The 13,197-nt window shown below is 50.0% G+C and overlaps 7 protein-coding genes across 7 annotated transcripts; 4 read left to right on the plus strand and 3 right to left on the minus strand.

Moving 5' to 3' along the window:
* Positions 1 to 729: 729 nt before the first annotated feature.
* On the minus strand, positions 730 to 927 carry N7506_003678 (uncharacterized protein; the record flags this gene model as incomplete). Its single annotated transcript, XM_056952973.1, has 1 exon — positions 730 to 927. One exon carries the CDS (start codon positions 925 to 927, stop codon positions 730 to 732), a length of 198 nt encoding a protein of 65 aa, XP_056814665.1.
* Positions 928 to 2,661: 1,734 nt separating this feature from the next.
* Positions 2,662 to 3,558, plus strand: N7506_003679 (terpenoid synthase; the record flags this gene model as incomplete). The annotated part of the gene is made up of 1 exon (XM_056952974.1): positions 2,662 to 3,558. The coding sequence occupies one exon, from the start codon at positions 2,662 to 2,664 to the stop codon at positions 3,556 to 3,558; it is 897 nt and encodes a 298-aa protein (XP_056814666.1).
* A 1,491-nt stretch (positions 3,559 to 5,049) lies between these two features.
* Positions 5,050 to 6,427, plus strand: N7506_003680 (ICE2 family protein; the record flags this gene model as incomplete). The annotated part of the gene is made up of 2 exons (XM_056952975.1): positions 5,050 to 5,568; positions 5,624 to 6,427. 2 exons carry the CDS (start codon positions 5,050 to 5,052, stop codon positions 6,425 to 6,427), a joined length of 1,323 nt encoding a protein of 440 aa, XP_056814667.1.
* An 810-nt stretch (positions 6,428 to 7,237) lies between these two features.
* N7506_003681 (endosulfine family protein) lies at positions 7,238 to 7,824 on the minus strand (the record flags this gene model as incomplete). The annotated part of the gene is made up of 3 exons (XM_056952976.1): positions 7,238 to 7,588; positions 7,649 to 7,732; positions 7,789 to 7,824. The coding sequence occupies 3 exons, from the start codon at positions 7,822 to 7,824 to the stop codon at positions 7,238 to 7,240; spliced, it is 471 nt and encodes a 156-aa protein (XP_056814668.1).
* A 618-nt stretch (positions 7,825 to 8,442) lies between these two features.
* On the plus strand, positions 8,443 to 9,279 carry N7506_003682 (SAM-dependent methyltransferase; the record flags this gene model as incomplete). The annotated part of the gene is made up of 5 exons (XM_056952977.1): positions 8,443 to 8,749; positions 8,815 to 8,832; positions 8,886 to 8,996; positions 9,059 to 9,177; positions 9,223 to 9,279. 5 exons carry the CDS (start codon positions 8,443 to 8,445, stop codon positions 9,277 to 9,279), a joined length of 612 nt encoding a protein of 203 aa, XP_056814669.1.
* A 437-nt stretch (positions 9,280 to 9,716) lies between these two features.
* kexA (serine-type carboxypeptidase kexA) lies at positions 9,717 to 11,627 on the plus strand (the record flags this gene model as incomplete). The annotated part of the gene is made up of 3 exons (XM_056952978.1): positions 9,717 to 9,862; positions 9,913 to 10,273; positions 10,320 to 11,627. The coding sequence occupies 3 exons, from the start codon at positions 9,717 to 9,719 to the stop codon at positions 11,625 to 11,627; spliced, it is 1,815 nt and encodes a 604-aa protein (XP_056814670.1).
* Positions 11,628 to 11,747: 120 nt separating this feature from the next.
* cia1 (iron-sulfur cluster assembly protein CIA1) lies at positions 11,748 to 12,895 on the minus strand (the record flags this gene model as incomplete). Its single annotated transcript, XM_056952979.1, has 2 exons — positions 11,748 to 11,879; positions 11,921 to 12,895. The coding sequence occupies 2 exons, from the start codon at positions 12,893 to 12,895 to the stop codon at positions 11,748 to 11,750; spliced, it is 1,107 nt and encodes a 368-aa protein (XP_056814671.1).
* Between the last annotated feature and the right edge of the window lie 302 nt (positions 12,896 to 13,197).

Raw genomic sequence — 13,197 nt, forward strand, 5'->3', positions numbered from 1 at the left:
GATTGCGGACCTGACAGCTTTGTGGACTGCGAGGTCTACAAGAGTTGCTGTCCGCATATTGTGTTGACAAAATGATTGGGTATCAGGGGCGTAGAAGAGGCTGATGTGAGATAGATCGTGGTGTGGGAGAGGGGAAGAGAGAGAAGAAAGAGACAACCTTGGAACAAGGTAAATATAGAGAGAGGGAGGGGGAGAGGGAGACGGAGAGGGGGATTGAGAGTGAGGTGAAAGTGAGGTGAGAGTGAGTGTGAAAGAGCAAGTGAGAGAGAGTGACAGTCTGGGCAGCAGGATGGAGACTGAGCCTTAACCCAAGCCACTGGATAATCTAGAATCATCTTTGGATTCCGCTCGACCTCTGACGGGGTATGGAGACTTGGATTCCATCAAGGCTCCAAAATCGTTAGATTCTGCGCACCTCAAGAGCCAACTTGAGCTTATATAATTATCAGTCTTCCAAGGGCGCTTATTCTTGAGCGGACTACTTCAAAAGCCGTGTTATATAGTGCAGCAGCTATGACCTCGGAATCGGGTGACTGTGTGATAGTCAATCAAGAGTCTCAAAAATCACCATTGGGGTGATGCTTGACTAGTCGTCCAAGCACTTGCGAGCACGTCGGTAAGTCGGGAATTTTGGGGGCCCCAAAACACCGCAACAATCGTCTCAACGGTCGAACGGGATCATGTTTGGATCTTCTGGGGCGTCACGAATAGCCCGCTCGGCCACTGATTTCATATCAACATGTCCATTGCCCTTAGTGGCTTTCGGTGGCAGCTTAGCTTCACGGTCCCGTTGTTTGGGTTGGCGCAGCCGTTGACCGTTTCCTCTTGTTTCGCGGCTTGACAAGCCTTGTAGGCGGCCTTTAGCTCAGGACTTTGGCCGTCGACGCTGGTGAGCGTGTAACAGAAAGACACATGATCGAATGTCATTTTGCCACAGGTGATGGTCCTTGCCTCCTGGGGACAGTTGGAATGTATGCGCCTTCCTCGACTTTCAAACTCCAGCTGTCGGCTGAGATGGCCGTTAGCAGCCACAAAGTTGGGGCGTGTCAGGAGGCGGCCCTTCAGGGAGTGGAAGTTACCATTGGGATCAAAATAGTAGCTCTATTTTGCAGCCTCCTCAGTGCCCTCACTGTTTGTCCCTTTTTGCCGCAATTGTAACAAACTATGAGGTCAGAAAGATACAGGCCACTCGGAGGTCCCATCCATTCTCCTTTGTCAAATTGCCGAGGTGATTCAGCATGAAATGAGACTGAAAAGAGTCTCCAGTCAAACCAAGGTCATTGGCAAGTTTTACGGTAAATGATTGCGTATAAAATGTGCAGAGATAAAAGGTATTTAGGGGCCACGATCTTGGGTACTGTCAATATCATTCCATCCACAATATGCGCTATCTGGGCACATCCGGCTTGCCTTTATTTTATTTCCACTCTCACTTTTACCATATCAAACAACAGTGATAAAACAGAGGCTTTCCACAATGAAGTCCATAAAGTTCCATATGACAGTCCAAATAAAGCCCAAGCCACCCAATGTGTAAGAAATCCGTTCCAAGCAAATGGACCAGAATGCACACTGTGGCAAACGTATTCAGTAAAGAAAATCCAAATCGATGCCAAAGGACAGGTCCATGCTGTTTGGCGAGAGATCAAAGGCTTTTTCGGATTGTCGGAAAGAATTGCCCAGGAAATTGCGAATGCCTGAAGTATCATCGGTGAGCCACTGCTCATATACATGATCCATGCAAGATCACTGGCAAGTTGGGTTATTGCAGGATCTCGATCGGATCTATATACTGCTGCACTAAAAAATGTCGCAAAGACAGCATATGCAAGCCCCAGCAGGCAAGCACTATAAATCTGCAAAACTAATATTGTGATGCTGATCCCGGGAATGCGCGAAAGCTGATGGCTGATCCCAACTCCGTGGATTGGCCACAGGCAAGAAGCAATTAGGAGAAGATATATGCCAATGCCCATAGGGTAGCTGTTCCGTTGGTAATGGCTTGCTGTCTCTTGTGGCAATTGGAGTGGGTGGATTGGAGGTATCAAGTCTGACAGTGCAAAAAAAAAAAAGAAATTGCCAGCAATAGTGTCGCTGGCCCACAAGCGATCAGCAGTCGATCTCGCCGGCTATCAGATTTCGTATACGGGAACTGGTCATAGGAGGGTCTTCCCTGTGATGGCATCATGTAAAAGCTGACGAGACACTTAGAATCCCGGATAAATCGACCGGGTTCTGGAACGAGAAGTACTTGTCTGCAGTGTAAGAACAATAATATGGAATCATTGCAAGGATTTCACAAGTCTGGCTTTGTCCGAGAAAGCGCGTAGCTTTTATAACCACTCGGTGAGACCGAGTGCAGCGGCGAAAATGTACGGAGTTAATGATCCTGCGATGTTGTAGTTTCCGGCTCATGTACTGTAATCATACCTCTCACTCTGTTGATATCTGCATTAGCCAGCGGAAGAGAGGTTGAGTATAAGTATCGCTCTTTTCCTTTGCGGTTGGTGTAGAAAATCATGATTCTATCAAACACTTCACACAGAACCAGACATTCTTGTCGGCTTTCTTTTCTTGTTCCAAGGTTGCATCATCTGCAATATAGAACATACATACTCCACTCGACAAATCTCGTGTTCATCGATTCTCTTCATTCTTGATATGAATTTATCATTGTATCGCCAAAACATTGAACAATTCATGCGCGATATTAGTTTCACTCGCAGGAAATTCGTCTTGGATGAAGAACTACATGACGCCGTCAAGAACCGACTGGCCATATTGAATGACTGCCCAGAGGGCGTTGAACAGTACTCGGAAGTGAGTACTATTGTATCCCAGTGCTTCTGGGGCCAGCAAGATCTCGAGTGCCGTGTGGCATTTGCATTGGTCAATGTGTTTGGCATCATGTTGGACGACGTGGCACCTTCCCATAAGGAGGAGTATCTCCATTCAGTTCAACAATATGCTTCGCGGGAGCGTATCTCATGGCCACTCTTCCGACAGCTGGTGGAACATACAGATTATCTCATGTCTGTGATACCTTGGTTCCAGGCTTATCTTGTGAAGCGGGCTGTCGATAGCTTTGCTTCTTTCACTTACTTGGAAACATTTTCGCCGGAAAGCTTCAAGCATGGGGACAGCACGGTTACCAAGTCTTTCTATCGACAAGGCACAAGTGCCTACGAGTTCTATATCATCGGTGTCTTTCCTTTTGATCTTGACCTGGAGGAGTATTTCTTCATGCTTCCTCACATGGGCAGGGTTGTTAATGAGGTTAATGAGTTCCTGTCGTGCTACAAGGAGTCTATCATCGGTAAAGAAAAGAGTTTGTATAGGTTTCGCAGCTTGGGAAGTGGAAAATCGATGGAAGAGGTATTGGTTGACAGTCGAAGTCGGTGCGTGGAAGTGATTCGATTTCTACGAGATGCGAAAGCGACACCCCGTTTGCGAGAAGCACTGGATGCTTTTATGGATCGTTTGTTGAATTTTCATTTTGATGTTGATGTTCGCTACCGACTGTCCGAAGTCGGTTTGCAGTTTCCTAAATTCTCGTGATGTCTCTCAGGTGCTTGGTTGTTGAACAAGGGGAAGCTGGAAGGCAGTGGATCCGTACATTAGTCTTTTAGCAAGGGGTACCATGCCAAAGGATCATGGAATGCAATGACGGAGGTAATGGACCATATGGGGGCACCAGAAACATGGACATAGATGATATTCCATACTTGAGAAGGGGGCTCTGTCGCCGCTCGTAAGACCCTCCAACAATTGCGACACGATCATTCGGTCTATGATCTCGTAGGCAGCAGACTCGAAGGAGAATATACACCCTTTTGCAACTCGTTCATGTATCGAGATCAACGAAGTAAATGACTTTCTGACAGAGCTTAGGTGGAAGGATTCCGAACGATGTGTAAGCTGAGCAATCTCCGGATCACCGCAACATCGAAGAAGTTGGTCAGCGCTGCAAGTCCCCGGGGCCTGGGAAGTGAGGGCAAGAGGTAAGAAGAGCCATTGAGCAAGAGCAACCATAAATAGCAAAGGAAGTAAACAAACAAGAAGCATACAGAAGTATATGCATGGAAGTGAGATGAAGCAAGTAAGCAAATAAGTAAGCATATGTGCTTTCAATAGATCATTCGTCATATTGAAACCTAGTATCGGTCTCTAGGGGTAAAAGTCTTTCTCTGCCATGATCATCTCTAGTGCAGGTATGGTCCGTACGGAGTATGAGGTCCTCAGTCTGCCTATTAGGTCTTGGTTTGATACACCAAGACCATGGTGCAGCCATAGCCCTGGAGACAAGCCATCAAAGGCGTCAACCTCAAGTTTCGAAACCATTGGTCGGTCACTTTCCAAGGTTGGGACTCAATTCCTCCCCACAACAGTAACAAAAACATCTTTTATTGGTCAGAATGGATGGTTAATATCCTGAGGGTCCCGGGGTGTTTCGTGTCACCCTACAATGAATTCAAGGATTTGCTGGATTGTGTGTGTCCCCCGAGCTGCCTCTAGCGACGCGCAGTAGATATTAACGGTGATTTCATCGTGGCATAGGCTCGAATTTCAATGCTCGAGCTATGTGACAAGCAGTATGCTAAAGGTTAATGAAGGAGTGAGACGTAGAGTTACTGAACTGAGAAGAAGAAAATGAGCGTAAGCACTCATTCAGATCGAATACACCACCCGTTCAGCAAAACTACCACACATCTCGTGGTACTGAAGGGATATTCCAGCTACTCTGTAGAGTATCCCCGGTACCTCAAGTAGTAATGCTGACCGGGTGGTTTCGACGGTGAATGTGAAGGCGTCTCAGGCATCTCAGGCGTCTCTGTAAGACAACAGTAACAAAGAGATGGAATGGACTGCAAAGGAGACCTAAGCGAATAAAAAGACTGAGGGTTCGACGTTCAGAGCAATCTACCGTGGAGGTCTAGAATGTGCCCTGACCGCCTTGGAAAAGGAGTCCCGCTTTCACATCACCAAAGCGAATAGAAGAAAAAAAATAGGTGTTCATCTTTCCACCAAGCCCCCTTCTACGCTGGTCTGATGTGGCTCTTCCGAGTCTTCTCGTCGGCCCTGTTCCTGGCGGTCACCGTCTCGTCCATCCCCCTAGCCTTCGACGTGGGCGGCAAGACATGCGGTCTGGCCTTTTCCTTATCCCTCGCAGCCTTCTACTTCCTAGTCTCACTACTGAAGCTCACAACGCCTGATCGATCATGGTTCCGCTCCTCGATTCTCGCTTTCATTCGCTTCACACAATGGGCCGTCATTCTGGTCCTCCTGTTCTGGTCGCTGAACCGCTTCTCCGACCTGGAAGATAACAGTTCCTGGGTGGAGCGCACGTTTAGTGGGAAGCGGGCGCAGGACTCCTCGATCCAGGAATGGATCTTTGGTCGCGACGGCTTGATGGAGACTTTCGCCCTGGGAAACTGGGAGATACTCCTCAGATGGTCCACACCCATCTTCCAACTCGCCGAGGGTTTCTGTAGCCTGTTGGTCATCCAGGCTGCGGGGCAGATCACTCGCTGGCTGGTGAATCGCGGTGGGCGCAGTGATAGCTGGATGGTATGTCTTGTTCTATGCTCCCTTGTGTCGTTGATTTTATGCTAATCGCGTCCAGATCGGTCTCCTCGTCTTGTCCGCTACCATCATCTCCAGCTCTGTCTACTTCCTCTGGCGCGTACTACAATTCCCCGAGATCTCCAACGTTGACGCCGCGCTCATCGGTGTCTCTGTGACATGCGCCGTCATCCTTTGCGCCTGGGGTATCGGCAGCGGTCGCGGAAACGCCGTCGAGAGCTCTCTCCTCTTCGCCTACATCGTGCTCTGCATCTACCAGATCTTCACAGACTACCAGCCTTCACACCCGGTTGAACAGATCCCCTCGCCCGCACAGGCTGGAGACTTCCCACCTCTGCCTCCTATCATCATGGCCTCGTACACAACGCTCATGCACGCCCTGTCGCTCCTCCCCTCGATCATCCACGCCGCCTTCAACGTAATCACCGCCGTCTTCAGCGCCGTCACACCCTCCGTTCTTATCTCCCTCGCTTACCGCCTCTTGGTCCTCTACGCATCCACACGCATCATTCCCGCCGTACGCGAGGCTGGCGCCCGCGCCCTCTCCCAAGAAGCCTCCATCGACGACTCCGACGCAGCAGGCCAAGTCCTGGGCTTCCTGAGTTATTTCGCCCCCACAATCCTCATTGCCGTCTACACCAGTCTTTTGATGCAGCACTTCTCATCGGCGTCCCAGGCAATGGGCGGCAGCGGCGAGTGGTGGAGTAGCCAAGGGAGCGGTGGCGGCAATCTCTGGCGGTGGATCAACCTCGCGTGCACGATCGCCCTGTACGCTGTTGAACTGTGGCTCGGAGAAAACGACGACCTTGACAACGGCCTCGCTGGACACTGGAAGACAGACTGAGCGCGATCACTCGGCTTCCGCCGAATGCTACAGTTGATCTCTCCCCTTTGCTGCCGTGCCCGCGAGCCAGCACGCGCCATTTCCAGAGCGCTCGAGTGAGCCCCAATTTTCACCCGCCCGTGGACTTCGCTCACGGTGCTTTTCGCTCGGAGCTCCATCACTATATGTGGGCTGTATATCCTCCTCCGTGGGAGGTGGCCTGACATGTGCATTCATTCCCGATTCGGGATACGCCCTTTCACGATACCTGATCTTGCTTTTCTTTTTTTTGATCCTGCTCTTTTTTTTATCTGCCCTCGCTATCTGTGTCTTCTGTTCTTCGGCACTTATACCCTGTCTCGCTTGGACATCGGCACCCCGAGTCCATTCCATGTACATAGCTTCCTTTGAATGAAATAGAAAGTTACTTGAACTTTTCTTCCTTTTCCCCCAATCATAGCATGGTCTACACTTTAAATACAACATACAAGCTAGTTGGAACACACCTCCAAAATGGGCCATTATCTTTGCTAGATATGAACAATTTAGTTGGCTTATCACACAGTGGAATGTCGATAGAAAGCCAATAACCCGAACCAAAACTCGATAAATAAATAGAAAAAGAAGAAATGAGAGATAAAACATGAGATCCCAATGCCAAGCTGATGATAAAATTGATAGAAACAAGACCACCGATCCAAGTCACAAGAACCCAAGACCAGGGCCAAGTCAGAATGAAAAGATATTCGGATTTCCCCCAAACCCAAAGCGCCAGCTTTTGAAACAAACGTCAAAAGACATGCATGCAATGTCAAAAACCAACTTCCCTTCTCACCTCTGGATAGGAACGCCCTCCCTCGCAGCAGGCGGACTAACACTCAGTTCCTGTTCGCCCTTGGCGGCGCCCGCACCCTCGCCCTCGCCCTCGGAAACGCTCGAGCCGCGATGCAAGTAGCTTTCCTTGACGGGGCTGCGGCCCTGGAAGCCGACTGAGCCTGGGTGTCCGCTGATGCTGCCGGGGATTTGGCCCTGGGCGGCGGCGCCGGAGTTGGGTGAGGTCGCTGTGAGGTGGGGGATGTTTTCGGGGACTGGGTGGCGGGAGCCGACGTTGGTGACGCCTACGTCTGAGGCTTTGCCGGCTTTGCTGAGGGCGTAGTCGCCGGAATCGAAGTATTTGCGTTCCTGGGAGGGGTATTAGTTGTGTTTTGTGGATGTGGGGGTGGGGGGGCTTTTTTTCTTTACCTTGAGCTTGTTCTGGAGGACGTCTTTCTTAGTGGGCATCTTGCCGTAGAGGCGTAGCAAGCGCTGCTCCTCTGGGCTGAGGGACTGGGGGGTCATTGTTAGAGTGGGAGATTAATTATAGGATGGGATGGGAGGCTCACGCTGATGTCCACCTTGTTCTGTTGATGGGGATTCATTGTTGGAGGAGAAGAAAGGCGGGGGAGATGTGGAAGTAGGATGTAGGAGGTAGGAAGACGGAAGATGGAAGTAGGGAGTAGAGGAAGTCGGAGAGTACTAGAAAGGTAGTTCCAAAAGTTCCCAGACGGTTAGAAGAAGGTTAAATGGTGTTTCAAGTGGAGCGTGACATTATTGGAGGCTATGTAGATGACGCTGCAAGGCGAATTATCAACAGCCGAGCATTTCCCTTCTTCTTTGGGCTTCTCACATTTATTTTTCATTTTTAAAAGTACTTACTTTATATCATTTTATAGTAAGCTGGAAATACATGCTTATCTCTCTCTGTAATTCTCTAGTTCAATATGCAGTATTATCTTCTTCTCCTTGAGTATCCCCCTAACTATACATGCAATGTCTCCCTGTACAAGTCAATCATACAATAATCTCACGATACTCATGTACTCTCATTTTATTTTCAATTCCCTCTGGTGTTTTATTTCAAAAAGAATAATTCCCAGCGTAAAACCAAAAGACATCTTCAGTGCCCAAGGCTGGTACGCACAGTGGGCCGAACCTCCAACTTTTCCACCTCCCACTTTATCTCATAACTACCTGAACTATAACTATAACCACCCAAAATGCCCACCTTTGTAGTCGAGCACCTCGATCCTGAGCTAGGCCCCTGGTCTACGCTGGAATATGCCTGCATTGCCCGCGAATCCCACGCGCGCGATGCTCGCTTTCTACTGAGTTCCGTCCCCGCCGAACTGAAGATGCCCGCCGATCTGGCCGCCACCAAGGGTTTGGAGGTCGAGCAGCGCAGCGTCGAGGAGATTTTTGCCGATCGCAAAGACAAGGTCTGCTTGCTGGATCCCTCGGCTCAGACTGAGTTGAGTCCCCAGGATGGTGAGACTTTCGACGTCTTCCTGTTCGGTGGTATCTTGGGTAAGGATTTTTTTTTATGTCGATGCTGTTGGCCCCCGCTAACTCGTTTTTTCTTTTTTGAATAGGTGATGACCCTCCGAGAGGTTGGTTTTGAATGAGCATTTTGAATACTTGTTTTCCGGACTAATTGGTATAGATCGTACTTCTGAACTGAGGAAGAAGGGCTACGTTGGTCGCAGATTGGGTCCTAAGCAGATGACTACTGATACTGCGGTGCGCGTAACTCGCATGGTGGTCCACGAGAAGGGTGAGTCAATCGTCAATTTTCAATCTTGATCAATTTGATCAATTCCATGCTGACTGTCGCAGTTCCTCTGGAGGAAATTCCCTACCTGGACTACCCCGAACTGCTCATCAACGAGCATGAGCGCACCGAGATGCCTTTCCGCTACGTGAAGGATGCCGATGGCAAGCCCATCATGCCTGATGTAAGTGAGCTGATTAGTGTCCTGGGAACCAGCTAACAAGTATAGGGAATGGTGAACTTGATCAAGAACGATGCTGACAAGTCCCTGGATGATTTGATCTAAAGATGGGCTAAAATTAGGTGTTGCGTACGACGTTTCAGTTTCACACACATTCAAAAGAACATATATTTACAGAGTCACAGCCAATATCTAAGTAGGTGCTGGAACTGCTTGTATTGCGTCGATGTACAGGACTATCGCAAAAGAGGCAGTCAATAGGCGCAATCAATAAGCTCAACACGCCATCTGATGTATCGCCATACAATTATTACAGGCACATTCAGAGTGGAAGAGTCAATACCACTAGTAATTACAGTATCAGTACAGACCCCCTTCGACTTCGTCATCCTCTTCGCTCTAGCCCTCGAGATCTTGGGTGTCCCTTTCTGCCTTGCTGTCTTTCCGTCTGGTTCTCCCAATTCAATGATCTCTTGATTGAATCCTACGAGTCCCGCTTGGGACACAACCCCACCTCTTTCTCTATCCTTACCACCTCCAAAATGCCCTCAATACCTTCCAAGGCCATCACATGGCTCTTTTCCATACTCTTGGTGAACGTGGCATCAGCAGCCCTCAACGCCGCGGATTACTATGTCCACTCATTACCGGGTGCTCCGGATGGGCCCTTTCTGAAGATGCACGCAGGGTAAGTCAAGCAACCCCCCGTGACCCGAACCTCATCTAATGCCGCGGTAGACACATCGAAGTGAACCCCGAAACCAACGGAAATCTGTTCTTCTGGCATTTCCAGAACCGACACATCGCCAACCGACAACGGACCGTGATCTGGCTGAATGGCGGCCCCGGATGCAGCTCGATGGACGGTGCCTTGATGGAAGTTGGTCCTTATCGTCTCAAGAACGACCATGAACTGGAATACAACCCTGGCCGCTGGGATGAGTTTGCGAATATGTTGTTTGTCGATAATCCGGTCGGGACGGGCTTCAGCTATGTGAGCACGGATAGCTATCTCCACGAGCTGGACGAGATGGCTGCTCAATTCATCGTCTTCATGGAGAAGTTCTTTGAGATGCTCCCCGAATTCGAGCTCGACGATGTATGTTCCTCCGCTGATGCTTGTGGGTTCGCGCTAACTGTACTAGCTCTATTTCGCGGGTGAATCATACGCCGGTCAATATATTCCGTACATCGCAAAGGCCATCCAGGAGCGCAACAAGGCGGTCGCAGCGGATGGAGGCCGCCAATGGCCTCTGAAGGGTTTGCTCATTGGCAACGGGTGGATCTCTCCTGCGGATCAGTATCCCTCGACAATGACTTTCCTCGAGAGAGAAGGTCTCACCAAGGAAGGGACGCCCCTCCACCGTAACCTGAACGCTCTCAACGAGGTCTGCCTGTCTAAGCTGGAAACGCCTGGCGGGAAGAACAAGATCAACCTGTCTTCATGCGACTTTGTCCTCCAATCATACCTCCAACTGACCATCGAAGACAAGAAGTGTCTGAACCAGTACGATATCCGCTTGAAGGAAGACCTTTCTTGCGGCATGAGCTGGCCTCCCGATCTGAAGGATATCGAGCCATATCTCGGCCGAGCAGATGTCATCAAAGCCTTGAACATCAACCCGGCCAAGAAGACGGCATGGGAGGAATGCAACGGAAGGACCGGACAGGCTTTCTCAGCCGAGAAATCCGTCCCATCTGTCAAGCTTCTCCCCGAACTCATCGAGTCGGGTATCAACATCCTCCTGTTCAGCGGTGACAAGGACCTCATCTGCAACCATATCGGTACAGAAACCCTCATCCACAACATGAAGTGGAAAGGCGGCACCGGCTTCGAGACAAGCCCCGGTGTTTGGGCCCCGCGCCACGACTGGTCTTTCGAAGGCGAGCCCGCTGGTATCTACCAATACGCTCGAAACTTGACTTACGTCCTCTTCTACAACTCCAGCCACATGGTTCCATTCGACATGCCGCGCCAGAGTCGCGATATGCTCGATCGCTTTATGAAGGTCGATATCGGTAGTATCGGTGGTAAGCCCACGGATTCCCGTATCGACGGCGAAAAGCTTCCTCAGACTTCGGTTGGCGGACAGGCGAATAGTACGGCTGCGGAGAAGCATGAGAAGGAGAAGCTTAAGGCGACGGAGATGCACGCATATACGAAGTCTGGCGAAGCCATTCTCGTCATTGTCATTATCGGTGTTACTATCTGGGGCTTCTTTATTTGGCGCAGTCGGCGCGCGAACAAGGGGTATCGCGGTGTCAAGGATGATGTTGCTGATAGTTCGCTCTTGAACCGGTTTGCTAAACGCTCTGGAAGAGATGTCGAGGCCAATGACTTTGATGAGTCTGAGCTTGATAATCTCCATTCTCCCGATGTTGATCATTACGCTGTTGGAGATGATGCTAGCGATGATGAACACGAGCACGGACATGAGCGCGGTACTAGGTGACGTGCCGTTTCCTCACCATGCGTCTCGAGTATAGCAGCGCATTCGAGAACGCATTTTGTCTTTTATATGCAATGATATGCAATGCAATTGTTTTATGTACATCAACGATTCCAGTCCAGACTATTGCAGAGTCCAGACCTTGACACTTCCATCATCAGCTGTAGACACAAGCACCTCTTCCTCCTGTCCACCTCGATCCGCCCTCTTCGCCCAGGCAATATGATTGATCTCATAGATTCCATGCGCCCCATCCTTGACAGACACAAGCGCCCATTCCTTCACCTCGGTCTCACCCCCTCAACGACTCGCTCCTCATAAAGCGCAATGCGTCCATCAGCACCAACAGAAGCAACAAGCCCACTCGTCTTACTCCACGCAACCGCATAAACCGCCAATTCATGCGCCTTAGGAAGCACCGCCTCCTCCTCCCAAACCTCATCACTCCCAACAGGCCGAATAATACTAGGAATCCCCGTCGAAGCAGAAGAAAGCTCCCCCTGCTCCCTAACAACATCCCTCCTCTTCCAAACCCTCACACTCTGATCATCAGAACAAGAAACCAATCTCGCCCCTCCTCCCCCTTCAACATCCCTCTCCCAATCCAAAAACCAAACTGTCCCCTCATGCCCCTTCAAACAAGCAACCTGTCCCCAATCATCCAAATCCTCCCTCCAAATCCGAATAGTGTCATCATAACTCCCACTCGCAAGACACTCTTCACTCGGATGCCACGAAACACACTTCACATCCCCCCCATGCTCCTGCATCACAGCAACAGTCTCGAAATTATTATCTCCATCATCGAGATCCTCCCAAATCCAAATACTCTTATCGCGCGAACATGTCGCAAGTAGCATTCCAGACGCAGACCACGAAACAGACTTGACTTCGCTATCGTGGCCATCGAGAAGAACAGCGAAGCGCCATTCTTCATTTTCGTCATTTTCGTCCTCATCGGCTGCGGGGGTGGGAGCATCCGACGGCGCACCGTAATTGTCCCATCGTCGCCAGATCCCGACTGTGGCGTCGAAGCTGCCTGTTGCGAGGACGGATTCGCCGGAGATATGGGGTTTCCAGGCTGCTGTTCGAACGGAGCGCTTGTGGCCGCCGGTTATGGTTGAGAGGAGGGTGAAGTTTGTTAGGGAGTAGATGCGGACTGTTTTGTCGCTGCTGCAGGTTGCGAGGAGGGGGAGGGTTGGATGTGGGGATGTGAGCCAGGTGCGCTCTTGTGAGGGTGGTGTTAGGTCGCTTAGATGGGTGATTTGCATTTTGGCGAGAGGGTTCGGACCTGGTGTTGGTGTTGGAGGTGAGGTTCGTTTTGCGGTGGGATGAATTTTGGGTGTGGGGTTTACTGATAAGATAGATATGTCATACTTTAATTTATCATATCAGGGCTACAAGTATATTTGGGGGGATTCTTTCTTTCAATTGATTTTAATTGCGTCGTGGATCGTGGTTTTGAGATTGAAAGCGTGGGTCTACGTTTTACCCTGTGAGTGTTGAAGTGTATACCCAGGTGTACGTGCCTAGTTGGGTAGCTTGGTGGTGCAGCTATCATCCCTTCGGTCAA

This window comes from Penicillium brevicompactum, assembly GCF_028827555.1.
Source record: "Penicillium brevicompactum strain IBT 35665 chromosome Unknown utg000002l_segment0_segment0, whole genome shotgun sequence".
Taxonomy (NCBI): Eukaryota; Fungi; Ascomycota; class Eurotiomycetes; order Eurotiales; family Aspergillaceae; genus Penicillium; species Penicillium brevicompactum.